General features: G+C 44.6%; 1 protein-coding gene across 4 annotated transcripts in view; it reads left to right on the top strand.

Annotated features, from left to right (window-relative positions):
- LOC121580630 (fibroblast growth factor 12) overlaps positions 1 to 12,882 on the top strand; it is a 58,480-nt gene that overhangs the window by 31,127 nt on the left and 14,471 nt on the right. For all 4 annotated transcript variants that reach the window (XM_041895609.2, XM_041895608.2, XM_041895607.2 and 1 more), the window contains one exon: positions 4,116 to 4,219. In XM_041895609.2, coding sequence (XP_041751543.1) covers positions 4,116 to 4,219 — 104 coding nt within the window. The remainder of the gene's footprint in view (positions 1 to 4,115; positions 4,220 to 12,882) is intronic.

Raw genomic sequence — 12,882 nt, 5'->3', positions numbered from 1 at the left:
CGTGAGTTTTGGTGGGCGGCCCTCTCTTGGCAGGTTTGTTGTGGTGCCATATTCTTTCAATTTTTTAATAATGGATTTAATGGTGCTCCGTGGGATGTTCAAAGTTTCAGATATTTTTTTATAACCCAACCCTGATCTGTACTTCTCCACAACTTTGTCCCTGACCTGTTTGGAGAGCTCCTTGGTCTTCATGGTGCCACTTGCTTGGTGGTGCCCCTTGCTTAGTGGTGTTGCAGACTTTGGGGCCTTTCAGAACAAGTGTATATATACTGAGATCATATGACAGATCATGTGACACTTAGATTGCACACAGGTGGACTTTATTTAACTAATTATGTGACTTCTGAAGGTAATTGGTTGCACCAGATCTTATTTAGGGGATTCATAGCAAAGGGGGTGAATACATATGCATGCACCACTTTTCCGTTATTAATTTTTCAGAATTCTTTTAAACAAATTATTTATTTCCTTCCACTTCACCAATTTGGACTATTTTGTGTATGTCCATTACATGAAATCCAAATAAAAATCAATTTAAATTACAGGTTGTAATGCAACAAAATAGGAAAAATGCCAAGGGGGATGAATACTTTTGCAAGGCACTGTAGATTACCTCCACCCTTGAACTGCTCAAACACCCTCCTGACCTCTGTCATGTGCTGCAGCGATGTCAGGAATAATTTCTTTTCAGGAGGCGGTTTGGTCGTTTGTTGGTTTGTTGGGTGAACACTCACTGCATACTAGGTGTGGCCAGCTCTGGTGAAACCAGACCGATATTTCAGTTGCATTTATTTGGCTACTGTAATTTCACTCCAATAAAAAATGGTCCACGCTAATTCTCTAGGCAGCAATCTGAAGGCGACTCTGGCAAGGACAAACTTGATTTCAGAGAACAGGAGGAATTCATGCACCAATGCAAAACATTGTGTTTATTGTAATTATCCAAAATGAGACATTTAGTTTCTAAATGTCATGTCATGATATTTGTTGGTGGGTTGATAGAACTGGTTTAGGGTGCAGGTGGCTGCATTTACAGGTCTGAGTGGGCATTTTATTGATAATATGATTGACTGGTAAGTTAGAACAAAATTACACGAGAATGCTGGTAACCTCCAATAAATTAATTAACAACCGCGTTCAATATTGAGTCAGCAATCCGACGCTCTGTAATTTCATTGCGTCGTCGGTTGATCGCCTCTCTATAATTACCTGCACAAATTGAGGCTCATGATGACATCGTTAGTTATGAGAGGCTCATGATGACATCGTTAGTTATGAGAGGCTCATGAAGACATCGTTAGTTATGAGAGGCGCATGATGACATCGTTGGTTATGAGAGGCTCATGATGACATCGTTGGTTATGAGAGGCTCATGATGACATCGTTGGTTATGAGAGGCTCATGATGACATCGTTAGTAATGAGAGGCTCATGATGACATCGTTAGTTATGAGAGGCTCATGAAGACATCGTTAGTTATGAGAGGCTCATGATGACATCGTTGGTTATGAGAGGCTCATGATGACATCGTTAGTTATGAGAGGCTCATGATGACATCGTTAGTTATGAGAGGCTCATGATGACATCGTTGGTTATGAGAGGCTCATGATGACATTGTTAGTTATGAGAGGCTCATGATGACATCGTTAGTTATGAGAGGCTCATGATGACATCGTTAGTTATGAGAGGCTCATGATGACATCGTTGGTTATGAGAGGCTCATGATGACATCGTTGGTTATGAGAGGCTCATGATGACATCGATGGTTATGAGAGGCTCATGATGACATCGTTGGTTATGAGAGGCTCATGATGACATCGTTAGTTATGAGAGGCTCATGATGACATCGTTAGTTATGAGAGGCTCATGATGACATCGTTAGTTATGAGAGGCTCATTATGACATCGTTAGTTATGAGAGGCTCATGATGACATCGTTAGTTATGAGAGGCTCATGATGACATCGTTGGTTATGAGAGGCTCATGAAGACATCGTTGGTTATGAGAGGCTCATGATGACATCGATGGTTATGAGAGGCTCATGATGACATCGTTGGTTATGAGAGGCTCATGATGACATCGATGGTTATGAGAGGCTCATGATGACATCGTTAGTTATGAGAGGCTCATGATGACATCATTGGTTATGAGAGGCCAGCTCCATATACAGTGCTAGTTCTTCCCCTGCTCTAGCCTCTCCAAGGCTCTCTCAGCTGCACCCACTCCATCCCACCAAGTCTCACCCAAAGGATTTGTGTCCGTCAGGATTATAGGAACTGCCCTTCCCATTTCCACGGCCCAGAACATTCTAAACCGTCCTGGGGTTTTATTATCTGCAGAGCCCATACTGTATTAACGCATCAAACAGTTACCTTCCCGTTTGGATTTGCCTTGGCCGATTACAGCTCCTTTGGATGGCTGACATTCCAAGGATTCGGCTTCCTCGAGTCACTTTGACACATTTGTCTGCCCTTTTGGTGGATGCAGATTTCTGGTAATCTTTTTGCATTTGGCAGGTTAGCTTTAGCGTGTGTCTGTCAGGTTAGCTTTAGCGGGTGTCTGTCAGGTTAGCTTTAGCGGGTGTCTGTCAGGTTAGCTTTAGCGGGTGTCTGTCAGATAAAGTTGCAATTACAAACATGTGAGTACAGGGTGGTCGTTAACTCGTTTGCCCATGTCTTTGCACACATAGAGGCCATGATTATTGAAACATTCGTCAGGTTTTCTCTTCCGAATTCCAGTGTAGGACAGCTCCAGTCTCATGAGTTAAGTCATGTTTTTTGAGGAAGTGAATTGAGAGCTGTGGCAGTTAATACACATGTCATAGGGATGCAGATTTTTACTCCACACGTCTTACCAATTCTCTGATCTCAGGCAATGGCAATGTAGGTCTGTCTGTGGCAACTGCCTCTGATATGATTGAACCCTGCACTCTTAGAAAAAAAAAGGTGCTTTCTAGAACCTAAAAGGGTTATTTGCCTGACCCCATAGGAGAACCCTTTGAAGAACCCTTTTTGGTTCCAGGTAGAACCCTTTTCACAGAGGGTTCTACATGGAACCCAAAATAGTTGTACCTGGAAGCAAAAAGGGTTCTCATATGGGGACAGCCGAAGGACCCTTTTGGAACACTTTTTTCTAAGAGTGTACAGTATGTCTGTGCGGTTGATGGCTGATGTAGTGGCAGCTCTCGTCCAGAACATTCTGTCTTCTCAGGGAGTCATGCACGAATCCTTGGAGAGGAACGTTTGGTCATCAAAGTGACAGAGGTATCCATCTGGAAGTGCAACAGAGCGAGGGATGAAAGAAGGGGAGAGCAAGAAAATGGAAAAGAGGAAAGTAAGGGGTGCTAATGGACAACCTCTCACACCTTGTTCCAAGAGTGTATCGCTGGAAGAACCAACACAGCCATTTCAGTGTATCACCTTCCTGGGGATCCTCAGGGGCAGATTTATACCATAGCTAGACGAAAGTGGCACGTCGATATTTATTGAGTGAAATTGAATCCGCTGGGCGGACAGATGCGCGTTGGCACCTCTCCTTTCATCTCTGTGAGCTTTATCTGATTCCGTCGCCACTTACAATCTTCTTAACGGGGTCCCTGTGGTCGTTCTGTATCCCTAGCCACCATGGGAATAAACCTCTACAGCAGGGGTCATCAACTAGATTCAGCCGAGGGACGATTGTTTTCTTGAGTGGATGGTCTGGGGGCTAGGCCGCCAGTTTGGGAACACTTCTCTAGAGGAAGTCTAGATCTTAGGAAAAGGCCACCTGAGAGAGGGATGTCCTATTCAAAAGGAGTGTCCACTTCAGAGGGAATTCTGCCTCAGAAGGAAAGGACATGTGCTGAATATCTACAGTGCCAGCCACTGTTCAAAAGCCCCACTTCAAGAGGTGCCATACAGTAACATCAGTCAGGTCACACAGGTGTCCCAAAAGGCATCCATTTCCTGGGTAATTCAGCAGATCGTGAAATACTGAAAGTGTGAGGTCTAAAGGTATCAGGTGCGTAATACCTCTCTCTCTCTCTCTCTCTCTCTCTCTCTCTCTCTCTCTCTCTCTCTCTCTCTCTCTCTCTCTCTCTCTCTCTCTCTCTCTCTCTCTCTCTCTCTCTCTCTCTCAGCCCTGTTTAATCTTATTCCTGTGGGTCTGAGGGTGGTGGCCATCCAAGGGGTGAAGGCTGGCCTCTACATCGGCATGAATGGAGAGGGATTCCTCTACAGCTCAGTAAGACCCACCGCCTCTCACAGGCGTGTTTTCCTTCATTGTACATTACTACATTAATTTTACATTGATACATATTCCAATTTCGGTATTTTTGTGTGGAGCTGTTAAAACGCTTGTTTTGTTATTGTGCAATAATTGTTAACTTGTTCATCATTTCTTCCTAGTACTGTGATTCGTGCATGTACTTCATGGAAAAACGGGTTATATTTTGAACTAAGTTTAGGATGATAATATGTTACTCTGGGGCTCAATCACGACGTGTGGTTGGGAGGGGGGTTGGGGTGTGTGTGTGTGTGTGTGTGTGTGTGTGTGTGGGGCGCGTGATAGCTGTGGGGAGAGCGTCATAGCTGTTACCGTTGGTGACGAACGCATGCCTCTGCACTGCCAGGAGAGGCTTGAGAACGTTTTTGTGAATGTGGTCGAAACGAGAGAGAAAAGGATCTCCAATTGATTACTGACAGCAGCAAACATTCTAATCCTGTTAAAGACATAACTGACAGCAGCAAACATTCTAATCCTGTTAAAGACATAACTGACAGCAGCAAACATTCTAATCCTGTTAAAGACGTAACTGACAGCAATAAACATTTTAATCCTGTTAAAGACATAACTGACAGCAGTAAATATTCTAATCTTGTTAAAGACGTAACTGACAGCAGTAAACATTCTAATCCTGTTAAAGACGTAACTGACAGCAGTAAACATTCTAATCCTGTTAAAGATGTAACTGACAGCAGTAAACATTCTAATCCTGTTAAAGACGTAACTGACAGCAGTAAACATTCTAATCCTGTTAAAGACGTAACTGACAGCAGTAAACATTCTAATCCTGTTAAAGATGTAACTGACAGCAGTAAACATTCTAATCCTGTTAAAGACGTAACTGACAGCAGTAAACATTCTAATCCTGTTAAAGATGGGGAGGAGAGGGTAATGTATACGGGGGAGGAGAGGGTAATGTGATCCCCCAGGAGGTGAGGCTGTAATGCACAGAAGTACACACACATACGCATGCATGCACACACACAAACACACACACACACAACACACACACACACACACACACACACACACACACACACACACAAACACACAAACACACAAACACACACACACACACACACAAACACACAAACACACAAACACACACACACACTTAAAGTATATAGATCTACAAATAGAGATAGGAATGCTAAAATATTCTTAACTCATGATGCTAGTACACCCATGGAAGGATGCAGTAATTCACAACATGTATACAGAGACCAATAAATGACCACACATACACACCAACCAGTACATACACACCAACCAGTACAAACACATAGGGGTGTAACGATTCGTTTTAACAACGATTTGATTTGTATCACGATTCGTGGTTGTCGATACGATTCAAGGACGATATTGGTTCATTTAGAACGATACGATCCGAAACGATTCAGTGACTTGAAATCGATTCAGTAACCTTTTAGCCAAAAATTCAACCAGTGTGACTGAAATAAATACCTGGATACTGGACAGTGCAGGTGAAGTTTCCTAGATTCCTGTTTCTTGTAAGGACCGCAATGGTGGCTTGATAATTTCTCGCTCGGCGGCTTCTCCTCTGTCGTCCGCCATGCTATGTTTTGTTGTCTTTGCGCCTTTGCGCTGCTGCTGGCGCGGGGCGATGACGTCACGGATAGGCAGACTGAATCGAGTAATGTTTAAAGCCTTTATCATTAAAAGTGCTAAGAAAAAACATCCATATAAAGTCTGACGTGCTTAAATCCAATGGGTTATTTCCTAGTATCGATACAATCGATTTATTACATTTTAAAACGATGTTAGATTGATATATGTTGTCCAAAAGGCCAACTCGCCGAGCACAGATCGATGTAGTTGGATCATAGGAATATAAATCGATACATCGATGTAGTAGATGGATCGTTACACCCCTACAAACACACCAACCAGTACATACACACCAACCAGTACAAACACACCGACCCGTACATACACACCAACCAGTACAAACACACCGACCAGTACAAACACACAGACCAGTACAAACACACTGACCAGTAAATACACACCAACCAGTACAAACACACCAACCAGTACTTACACACCAACCAGTACAAACACACCAACCAGTACAGTAACCAGTACAAACCAACCAGTACACCAACCAGTACAAACACACCAATCCTAGATGGCATAGCAGTGCGGTCGTGTTTTCTGTAGTGTCCTTTATGTAAATAGCCAGTTTTTTGTTTTTTTGTCTTTTTCGTATATATTTTTCAATCTCACTTTCCATCCTTTAACTAAATATACTTTCCTGCAACCCGCCTCACCCAATGTGGAACGGATTCTGTTGTTTCTTCATAAATTTTTATCCAGAACCTCTGGCTGACACTAGCCAGCTAACTAGCTACTTGCTATTAGCCACCGTTTAGCGTTCTTCACCATTGTCCGTGTCCGTGGCCGTGGCGTGCACTTCCTACCAGCCAGCTCTAGCCTGGACAATTGTCGGCCAGTCTGCACATCGCGCTATCGAGCCAGAGCATATCGGATTTTCTGCCGGAACAACTGGACCTTAACACCGGATCATCATTAGCCAGCTAACTAGCTACTTGCTATTAGCCAACATTCAGCGGTCTTCACCATTGTCCGTGGCCGTGGCCTGCACTACATACCAGCCAGCCAGCTCTAGCCTGGACTATTATTCGGCCAGTCTGCACTGTCTGCACAGCGCGTTATCGACCCTGAACATATCGTTTTTTCTGCCGGAATAACTGAACCATTAACACCGGATTCATCGCTACTAGCTAGCTGCAACCAAATGGACGTTTTGTGGTTGGCTAATCAGCCCTGAGTTAGCCTTGAGCTAGGCCCATCTCCCGGCTATCTACCTCCTTGTCAACCGGACGGGACCTCCTAGTGTCGACACGGAGCCCCGCCGATCCAACACGACTGATCTGCCGACGAAATCGTCTGATGTGGTTACAACAGGCTTCCCGTTACGACATCGACCACGAAGATCCATCTGCTAGCCCCGGCCCGCTAGCACACGCTAGCCGTGGCCTCTTGCTAGCTAGTGCTGTAGCAGCCCCCGAACTACCTCCGAACTATCCTATTGCTGTTCACCGGACCTTATGATAACTCAGCTATACAGCTGATGCCTGCTGGACTGTTCCTTTTTACGGTACCGCATCCTGTTTATGTTTAGCCTCAGCCCAAACTGTGTCGTCATTACCAGCTGTTGTCTTAGCTCTCTCAAATTACACCTGTGATTGCTTTATGCCTCTCTCCCATGTCAATATGCCTTGCTTATTGCTGTTTCGCTTATTTCTTATTGTACTATTTCACTGTAGATCCCCCAGCCCAGCTAAACCTGCCTTAGATAGCTCTTTTGTCCCACCCCCCATACATGCAGAGACCGACTCAATCGGTGCCTCCAGTGATGCTATCTCCTTCATCGTTACCCAACGCTTAGGTTGACCTCCACTGTACTCATATCCTTCCATATCCTTTTCTGTACATAATGCCCTGAATCTATTCTACAACGCCCGGAAACCTGCCCCTTTTTTTCTCTGTACCCAACACACTAGAAGACCAGTACTTAAAGCCTTTAGCTATATCCTTATTCTACTCCTCCTCTGTTCCTCTGGTGATGTAGAGGTTAACCCAGGCCCTGTAGCCCCCAGTATCACTCCTACTCCCCAGGCGTTATCATTTGTTGACTTCTGTAAGCCTTGGTTTCTTGCACGTTAATATCTGAAGCCTCCTTCCTAAGTTTGAGTTATTCACTGCGCTAGCACACTCCGCCAACCCTGATGTTCTAGCAGTGTCTGAATCCTGGCTTAGGAAGGCCACCAAAAATTCAGAAATTTCCATCCCCAACTACAACATTTTCCGTCTCGATAGAACAGCCAAAGGGGGTGGGGTTGCAATCTACTGTAGAGATAGCCTGCAGAGCTCTATCATACTTTGCACCCCAGTATCTCTATTTGCACATCATCTTTTGCATATCTATCATTCCAGTGTTAATACGAAATTGTAACTATTTTGCACTATGGCCTATGTATTACCTTACCTCCATAACTTACTACATTCGCACACACTGTATATCTTTTTTCTGTTGTATTTTTGACTTTATGTTTTGTTTACCCCATATGTAACTCTGTGTTGTTGTTTTTATCGCACTGCTTTGCTTTATCTTGGCCAGGTCGCAGTTGTAAATGAGAACTTGTTCTCAACTGGCTTACCTGGTTAAATAAAGGTGAAATAAAAAATTAAAATAAAAAACAAACACACCAACCAGTACAAACACACCAACCAGTACAAACACACCAACCAGTACAAACACACCGACCAGTACAAACACACCGACCAGTACAAACACACCAACCAGTACAAACACACCAACCAGTACAAACACACCAACCAGTACAAACACACCAACCAGTACAAACACACCAACCAGTACAAACACACCAACCAGTACAAACACACCAACCAGTACAAAAAGACTTGGACTAAAATGCAAACAAGTCACACATTAGTGTGTACATCACACGTGCATTACATTACATTACAGTTTATTACACTACGTTACAGTTCATTACATTACATTACATTACATTACAGTTAATTAATTAAACAGAAATGTAATATTGACATTAGCTCAACGCACAGCTAATTTACAGAGTTCATGACAGTGGAACTAAATCTCTCCGGCATCTCTCCTATAGTCAGTCATCTTATAACATTCCAATTGCCTTCATCTTGGCAGCCAGACAGACTTTAACCCCAGTGTCAAACAGCAGTTTAAAGGCTCTGCTACACAACGCTTCGTCATCACTTTTAATGGGCCGGAGCGCACATGTTTTCCTTTCTACAAAGAGGACGAGGAATCTTTTAGAAGCCATGAACAGCTTTTACAGTAGTGGTAGAAAGACCCATTTTAATTCAACAGAGGAGAAAGCTCTCCCAGGCCATATGGAGCAGCCCATCTTTCCAGTCGTGCATCATGGGAAATAAAAAAAATGTCAAGTCCATTTTCAAGTCCATTCGCTCATGTTTCATGCCTCTGACACGTGGTAATGATAAATAATGGTGTAATCTTGACATTTTGTTTTCATTATTGTGATAGGCTCATGTTTTACCGGTACGACGTACCCCCACTATTTGTTTTACTGGTACAACATACCCCCTCTATTTATTTTACCGGTACAACATACCCCCTCTATTTATTTTACCGGTACGACATACCCCCTCTATTTATTTTACCGGTATGACGTGCCCCCACTATTTATTTTACCGGTACGACGTACCCCCACTATTTATTTTGCCGGCACCCCTGCTCTCGCTCCGACCTCCCTAGTCAACTTGACCTCTGATTGACTCCGACCTCCCTAGTCAACTTGACCTCTGATTGGCATTATGCATGCTGTTTATGCTGCCACCAATGACACACTTCACATGTAACGGATGAAGTGACGTTTATCACAGTAATGGAAGGAGGATAAGGAGAGAGAATGATAAAACGTGGTTCCTAACAGCTCTTTACAAATAACACTACTTCATCTCTCTCTCTCAAAAACTCTCACTCTCAATCTCTCTCTCTCTCTCTCTCTCTCTCTCTCTCTCTCTCTCTCTCTCTCTCTCTCTCTCTCTCTCTCTCTCTCTCTCTCTCTCTCTCTCTCTCTCTCTCTCTCTCTCTCTCTCTCTCTCTCTTTCTCTCTCTCTCTCGCTCTTTCTCTCTCACTCTCACTCTCTCTCTCTCTCTCTCTCTCTCTCTCTTTCTCTCTTTCTCTCTCTCGCTCTTTCTCTCTCTCTCTCGCTCTTTCTCTCTCTCTCTCTCTCAGAAGCAGAGATAAAACAGCACCATCATTGCACTGGCAAGCCAACTTCCATCCTCCACCTCCCTCCCTCCCTCCCTCCTCCCTCCCTCACCCCCCTCCCTCCCCTCCCCTCCCCTCCCCTCCCCTCCCCTCCCTCCCTTATATTCTGAGATTGGTTATAGTCCTGGAGATCATTTGTGGTTCCAAAATGTAGTGTTTAGTGTAACTACGTGCACCTCAATTTACCTGGTAAAATAAGGGTTAAATAATACAGTACAAAATCAGAGTGACCTATCTGTGGTTTCATACAAGATGAAGTCCGGGATCTTAAGCACTTGTTTAACGTATTGTACAAATTGCACACAAAAACATTTGCGGACCGGTTTTTGCTACTGGCTGAAATTATACAACACCTCTGGAGCATCCCTTCCAGTTGGTAATTGGGAACACCCCAGGGAAGGAAACCCTCAGGCCTCCCTTCCAGTTGGTAATTGGGAACACCCCAGGGAAGGAAACCCTCAGGCCTCCCTTCCAGTTGGTAATTGGGAACACCCCAGGGAAGGAAACCCTCAGGCCTCCCTTCCAGTTGGTAATTGGGAACACCCCAGGGAAGGAAACCCTCAGGCCTCCCTTCCAGTTGGTAATTGGGAACACCCCAGGGAAGGAAACCCTCAGGCCTCCCTTCCAGTTGGTAATTGGGAACACCCCAGGGAAGGAAACCCTCAGGCCAGAGGCTTGCATTTTTCAGAGCTGGCAAGTAAAATATGTGCCAAAATCACTGCCAGGTGAGTGGGATGTTGTACTGTTGTAAAAAATATATATAATGACATTTTCTCAGAGGGGTGTGTGTATTTAAGGTGTTTGGGAAATAGCAGTACTTGCTGCAATGCTCAAGAAAAACAGTTCCACCTTAGAACACAAATTACATCATGTCAGCTGTTAAACAGAGAGAAGGTGGCAGAATAGTTGGTTTGATTCTGTGCATTCACCAGGTTGTTAAATATTCATAATATCACTACTTCTCATATTTCAAATTTTAAGGACGTTAACTTTTTGTGTGTAATGTTGAGTACTGCATAGGTTGGAAGTGTTAAGTATTGACTCTCTCAGTCAGTGCGGTGTGGATGCCAAATTACGTAGTTCAGAATGTTGAGTACTGTAGCTAGTGTTGGTCTCCTACAGTCTATGGACTTCGAATCAAGAACAATGATCAGCAATGTTGATGTTGGGTTGGTTTCTAGCCTTGACTTGACTGGTGTGTTTGGAGGGTCATGTGGCATGTTGATGCTGATATGGAATGGATTATAAGACTGTTGCCATGGGTGTAATGCTAGTGTTGAGTGTTGAGCGCTGGTGATGAGTGTTGAGAGCTGGTGTTGAGTGTTGAGAGCTGGGGTTGAGTGTTGAGAGCTGAGGTTAAGTGTTGAGAGCTGGTGTTGAGTGTTGAGAGCTGGGGTTGAGAGCTGGTGTTGAGAGCTGGTGTTGAGTGTTGAGAGCTGGTGTTGAGTGTTGAGAGCTGGGGTTGAGTGTTGAGAGCTGGTGTTGAGAGCTGGTGTTGAGTGTTGAGAGCTGGGGTTGAGTGTTGAGAGCTAGTGTTGAGAGCTGATGTTGAGTGTTGAGAGCTGGGGTTGAGTGTTGAGAGCTGGGGTTGAGATTTGAGAGCTGGGGTTGAGTGTTAAGAGCTGGTGTTGAGTGTTGAGAGCTGGTGTTGAGAGCTGGTGTTGAGTGTTGAGAGCTGGTGTTGAGTGTTGAGAGCTGGTGTTGAGTGTTGAGAGCTGGGGTTGAAAGCTGGTGTTGAGAGCTGGTGTTGAGTGTTGAGAGCTGGTGTTGAGTGGTGAGAGCTGGGTTTGAGTGCTGGTATTGAGTGTTGAGAGCTGGGGTTGAGTGTTGAGAGCTGGGGTTGAGATTTGAGAGCTGGGGTTGAGTGTTGAGAGCTGGTGTTGAGTGTTGAGTGCTGGTATTGAGTGTTGAGAGCTGGTGTTGAGTGTTGAGAGCTGGGGTTGAGATTTGAGAGCTGGGGTTGAGTGTTGAGAGCTGGTATTGAGTGTTGAGAGCTGGTGTTGAGTGTTGAGAGCTGGGGTTGAGATTTGAGAGCTGGTATTGAGTGTTGAGAGCTGGTGTTGAGTGCTGGTATTGAGTGTTGAGAGCTGGTGTTGAGTGCTGGTGTTGAGTGTTGAGTGCTGGTATTGAGTGTTGAGAGCTGGTGTTGAGTGCTGGTGTTGAGTGTTGAGTGCTGGTATTGAGTGTTGAGAGCTGGGGTTGAGTGTTGAGAGCTGGTGTTGAGTGCTGGTATTGAGTGTTGAGAGCTGGGGTTGAGTGTTGAGAGCTGGGGTTGAGATTTGAGAGCTGGAGTTGAGTGTTGAGAGCTGGTGTTGAGTGCTGGTGTTGAGTGTTGAGAGCTGGTATTGAGTGTTGAGAGCTGGGGTTGAGATTTGAGTGCTGGTATTGAGTGTTGAGAGCTGGGGTGCGTGGGGGTTCAGCTCCAGTGAGGAGATCTCCATTATTTATAACACTCACTGTGACCTACTTTCCAGCCTAGCGTTAACCACTCTCTCTCTCTGTATTTTAAACGTCTCTATCTTTAACTAAGGGACAGAGCGCACGCACACTTACACACTCGAGCAACATACATGCACACGGGAAAGTGAAGCCTCATACACGCAAAGCTTTACATAACGCATACAGTATATCACTCAAGCACTCAGACACACGTTCACAAAGACAATCAGGCACACGCCAGCATAAACACTCACACACACACACACACACACACACACACACACACACACACACACACACACACACACACGTTGACATCCTCACACGCATATACTGCAT

Source organism: Coregonus clupeaformis, chromosome 14 (assembly GCF_020615455.1).
Source record: "Coregonus clupeaformis isolate EN_2021a chromosome 14, ASM2061545v1, whole genome shotgun sequence".
Taxonomy (NCBI): Eukaryota; Metazoa; Chordata; class Actinopteri; order Salmoniformes; family Salmonidae; genus Coregonus; species Coregonus clupeaformis.
The sequence above is the reverse complement of the archived record's forward strand: the minus strand, read 5'-3'. Positions and strand labels throughout refer to the sequence as shown.